This window comes from Phacochoerus africanus, chromosome 14 (assembly GCF_016906955.1).
Source record: "Phacochoerus africanus isolate WHEZ1 chromosome 14, ROS_Pafr_v1, whole genome shotgun sequence".
Classification (NCBI taxonomy): Eukaryota; Metazoa; Chordata; class Mammalia; order Artiodactyla; family Suidae; genus Phacochoerus; species Phacochoerus africanus.
The window spans coordinates 1261129-1265064 of record NC_062557.1 but is presented as its reverse complement, the minus strand read 5'-3'; the positions used below and the strand labels follow the sequence as shown (position 1 = coordinate 1265064).

The following is a 3936-nucleotide window of genomic DNA, read 5'->3' as shown; positions in this document are numbered from 1 at the left end:
CAAGCCTAGGCGCTCAGAGCCTGAGTCGCGCCCGGGACCCCAGGTGGCCTCTATCATGAGCTGCAGGGCCCCACTGCTCAGCCTGCGGGCTGGTTCATCCACCCCCGGTCGCCCCACTGAGGGGGGCGGACCAGGCGGCCAGCCCTACCCCACGCGCACCTGCAGATAAAGTCTTGCCTTTGGCGGCTGCGAGGGCTTCTTGGCACCCCAGCCTTACTGCCAGGTAGGGAATGCCTGTCTGTAGACCGCCCCCCACAAGCAGCTTGGGGGCACGGCTCCCTTGCCCAGCAGCCCGCCCCCGGGGGCAGAGGCGCGCTGCACACACGTTCAGGGACCGCTGGTTCTCAACACACCCAGCCCACCTCAGGTTTTCCCAAGTCAGACCGCGGGCCCCCCCGTTGGTGGGGAAGCCGCCCCGCGCCCAAGCAGGAGCCGGCGAAGGGTTTACTGCAGCACTTTATTTCCTCACAATGACGCGTTGCTGGGGCCTAACGTTCTCACGTGACAGTAGAAAACCAAAATCTGTTGTCATCTCTTAAGGAATTGAGAATTGCGTACAAAAACCTTACATAAATTAAAAGGATGAATAAATTTACAGGTGTGAATGCAAACGCTTCCAACTCAAGGCAAGTTAACAACCCACGATTTTCTGGCGGGCAAACATCGGGGAAGAAAGGACAGTGGGTCCTAAGGCTCGGACCTTCCCAACCCCGTCAGACCGGCAAGACAGAAATGACAACTGGTTCCGGACTCTTGCCAGCCTCGAGAGAAATCCTGGAATAGGAGCTCGGACACATGAATACCCTGCACAGATCGGAGAGACTCCGTCTCAGATTCTCAACCAGCCAACGGATTTCTCTTCCACGATCAACAGGTTCTCACCTCAGCCACGAGGTGACAGAGCCGCATGTGTGTGACTAGGGGTTTAAATCAAAGATATGCACAGGGTATTAAACATAGACCAAGGGAAGAGTTAACTCGAGTACAAGGTCAAAATCAGCAACAAGGTCTACAATCCAGTGCTGATACCAGATACAAGCTTCAAGGACAAAATTTCTTTTCAAAGGCTTATTCCAGTTTCAGGAGGCTGGCATGAGGTGTGTACATTTGCCAGGGCAAACTTTATTTCTGGATTAGCTCATGCAGCAAATGCTACGCATCTGCTCGCAGTCCGTCTAGAAGCATTTGCGGTGGACGATGGACGGGCCCGACTCGTCGTACTCCTGCTTGCTGATCCACATCTGCTGGAAGGTGGACAGCGAGGCCAGGATGGAGCCCCCGATCCACACCGAGTACTTGCGCTCGGGGGGCGCGATGATCTAGGGAGACAAGGACGGGACTTCAGTCTCCGGCACCCAAGCCCTGGGTCCCAGCAAGGCCTCCTGCCCAACCCCACGGCCACCCGCCTCACCTTGATCTTCATGGTGCTGGGCGCCAGGGCCGTGATCTCCTTCTGCATCCTGTCGGCGATGCCGGGGTACATGGTGGTCCCGCCAGACAGCACCGTGTTGGCATAGAGGTCCTTCCTGATGTCCACGTCGCACTTCATGATCGAGTTGAAGGTGGTCTCGTGGATGCCGCAGGACTCCATGCCTGAGAGGCCGACAGAGCGCCCCCTTAGCGGCCCCCCGGGCAAGGGGACGAGCCCCCGGGCCCCCCCCAGCCTCCGTCAAAGGCAGGCTGCGCTGCCGGACACCTACCCAGGAAGGAGGGCTGGAAGAGCGCCTCTGGACACCGGAAGCGCTCGTTGCCGATGGTGATGACCTGGCCGTCGGGCAGCTCGTAGCTCTTCTCCAGGGAGGAGGAGGACGCGGCGGTGGCCATCTCCTGCTCGAAGTCCAGGGCGACGTAGCAGAGCTTCTCCTTGATGTCCCGCACGATCTCCCGCTCCGCCGTGGTGGTGAAGCTGTAGCCCCGCTCCGTGAGGATCTTCATGAGGTAGTCGGTCAGGTCCCGGCCAGCCAGGTCCAGACGCAGGATGGCGTGGGGCAGGGCGTACCCCTCGTAGATGGGCACCGTGTGGGTGACCCCATCCCCAGAGTCCATGACAATGCCAGTGGTGCGGCCAGAGGCGTACAGGGACAGCACGGCCTGGATGGCCACGTACATGGCCGGCGTGTTGAAGGTCTCAAACATGATCTGGGAAAGGCAACGGCTCCTTAGTCAGAGAAGGGACCCGGGGCCACCCCATGCTACACACCATGCCGACATGCCACAAACGTGATGTGATGTGTGGAGAAAAGAAAAGGAAGCAGGCAGAAACACAAACGAGAAACCTTGAGACTTCAGGAAGGAAATGCCAGGAGAAGAACAGAACCCTGAAAATATCGAAAGAAACACTTGAATTTCAGGAAAAAAAACCCAGAAGCTCAGCACTAAATGACTCGTGAAACAGATGGAAACGGCCCACTGCACCCGGCAGCGCCTACCTGAGTCATCTTCTCACGGTTGGCCTTGGGGTTCAGGGGGGCCTCCGTGAGCAGCACGGGGTGCTCCTCGGGGGCCACGCGCAGCTCGTTGTAGAAGGTGTGATGCCAGATCTTCTCCATGTCGTCCCAGTTGGTGACGATGCCGTGTTCGATGGGGTACTTGAGGGTCAGGATGCCCCGCTTGCTCTGAGCCTCGTCGCCCACGTAGCTGTCCTTCTGGCCCATGCCCACCATGACACCCTGGTGCCGGGGACGCCCGACGATGGACGGGAACACGGCCCGGGGGGCGTCATCCCCAGCAAAGCCAGCTTTGCACATGCCGGAGCCATTGTCGATGACGAGCGCGGCGATTTCTTCTTCCATGGCGATCTGCTCAAAGGCACGAGCGGCTCAGGCGCGCCCAGCGGCGCCGGAACGGCCCCTGCAAAGGCCCTGCCCGCGAGACGCTGCGCCTCCCCCCGGCCCGGCAGCGGAGGAACCGCCCGGAACCGGGGCCGCCTTTTACGTAACCCCCCCACCCCCGCCGCCGTTCCGCGGCGGCGCGGCCCAGAGCGCTCGGCAATGCGGCCGGACCCCACCCAGCTCCCGCCCCCGAGAGCGCCCCCACTGCGGACCCCGGGGGTCCGCCCGGCCGCCCCTTTTGTTCCCAGCGGCGGTGAAGCCGGGCCTCTGGGGCCGGGGCCGGGCCTGCGGAGGAGCGCGAGAGACGGACACCGGGCCGGAGCTGCGCAGGCCTGGTCACCTACCGGCGGAGACGGCGGCCGCGGGGCGCGGAGGAGCGAGCGGAGGAGCGGCGAGAAGACACGGAGCGCGGGCCGGCTGCGGCGAGCGAGACCGACCGCGGCCTCCCCCGCCCCTATTTAAGCGGAGCAGGGGGCGCGCGCGGCCCGGCGGCGCGCGCGGCCCCAGAACATGTCCATATATGGCGATCTTTCCGAACGCCGGGCGCCCATTGGCCCGGACGGCAGGGGCACGTGGGGCCCCGCGCCCGGTCCCGCCCCCTCCCGCACCGCCCCCAACCGCCCCGCCCGCGCCGCCCCCGCGCGCCCGCGACCCCGCGCGCGAGACCCCGCGCGGGGCAGGCTAGCGGGCCGGGCTGGCGATCTCCGCCCCCCCCCACCGCCCCCGGGGGTCGCAGGGTGGGCCGCAGAGCTGACCCGCCGGCTCCGCCCCGGGACTGTCGCGCGCCCTGGGGGAGGGCCCGGCTGCACCCCGAAACTGCCTGGCCCGGGGCTGGGCGGCACCGGGAGCAGGCTGTGTTCCCGCGGCCCGCCCCCGCAGGGGGGCTTCGCTCCCCGCGCGCCCCCTGCGAGTTTCCTCCCCGAGGCTCTGCAGGGAGCCCGGGCCGCGAAGGCGGCTTCTCGGTGCTGAGCTGGGGGCGTGGGGGAGGGGAGAGGGCGGTGGTCGCCGCCGGTCGCCGCGGCGGCACTGTGGGCCCGGCGGTCCGGGGGAGTCCCGGGGAGCCGTGACCTCGCCCTTCTCACGACGAGAAGGAGCCGCCCGTTTC

The 3936-nt window shown here is 64.9% G+C and overlaps 1 protein-coding gene across 1 annotated transcript; it reads right to left on the bottom strand.

The window, feature by feature from the left end:
- Positions 1-438: 438 nt before the first annotated feature.
- ACTG1 (actin gamma 1) lies at positions 439-3335 on the bottom strand. Its single transcript, XM_047757417.1, has 5 exons — positions 3176-3335; positions 2430-2798; positions 1701-2139; positions 1412-1593; positions 439-1319 (listed from the first exon to the last, which is right to left on the bottom strand). The coding sequence occupies exons 2-5, from the start codon at positions 2790-2792 to the stop codon at positions 1176-1178; spliced, it is 1128 nt and encodes a 375-aa protein (XP_047613373.1). The 5' UTR covers positions 2793-2798; positions 3176-3335; the 3' UTR covers positions 439-1175.
- Positions 3336-3936: the final 601 nt, after the last annotated feature.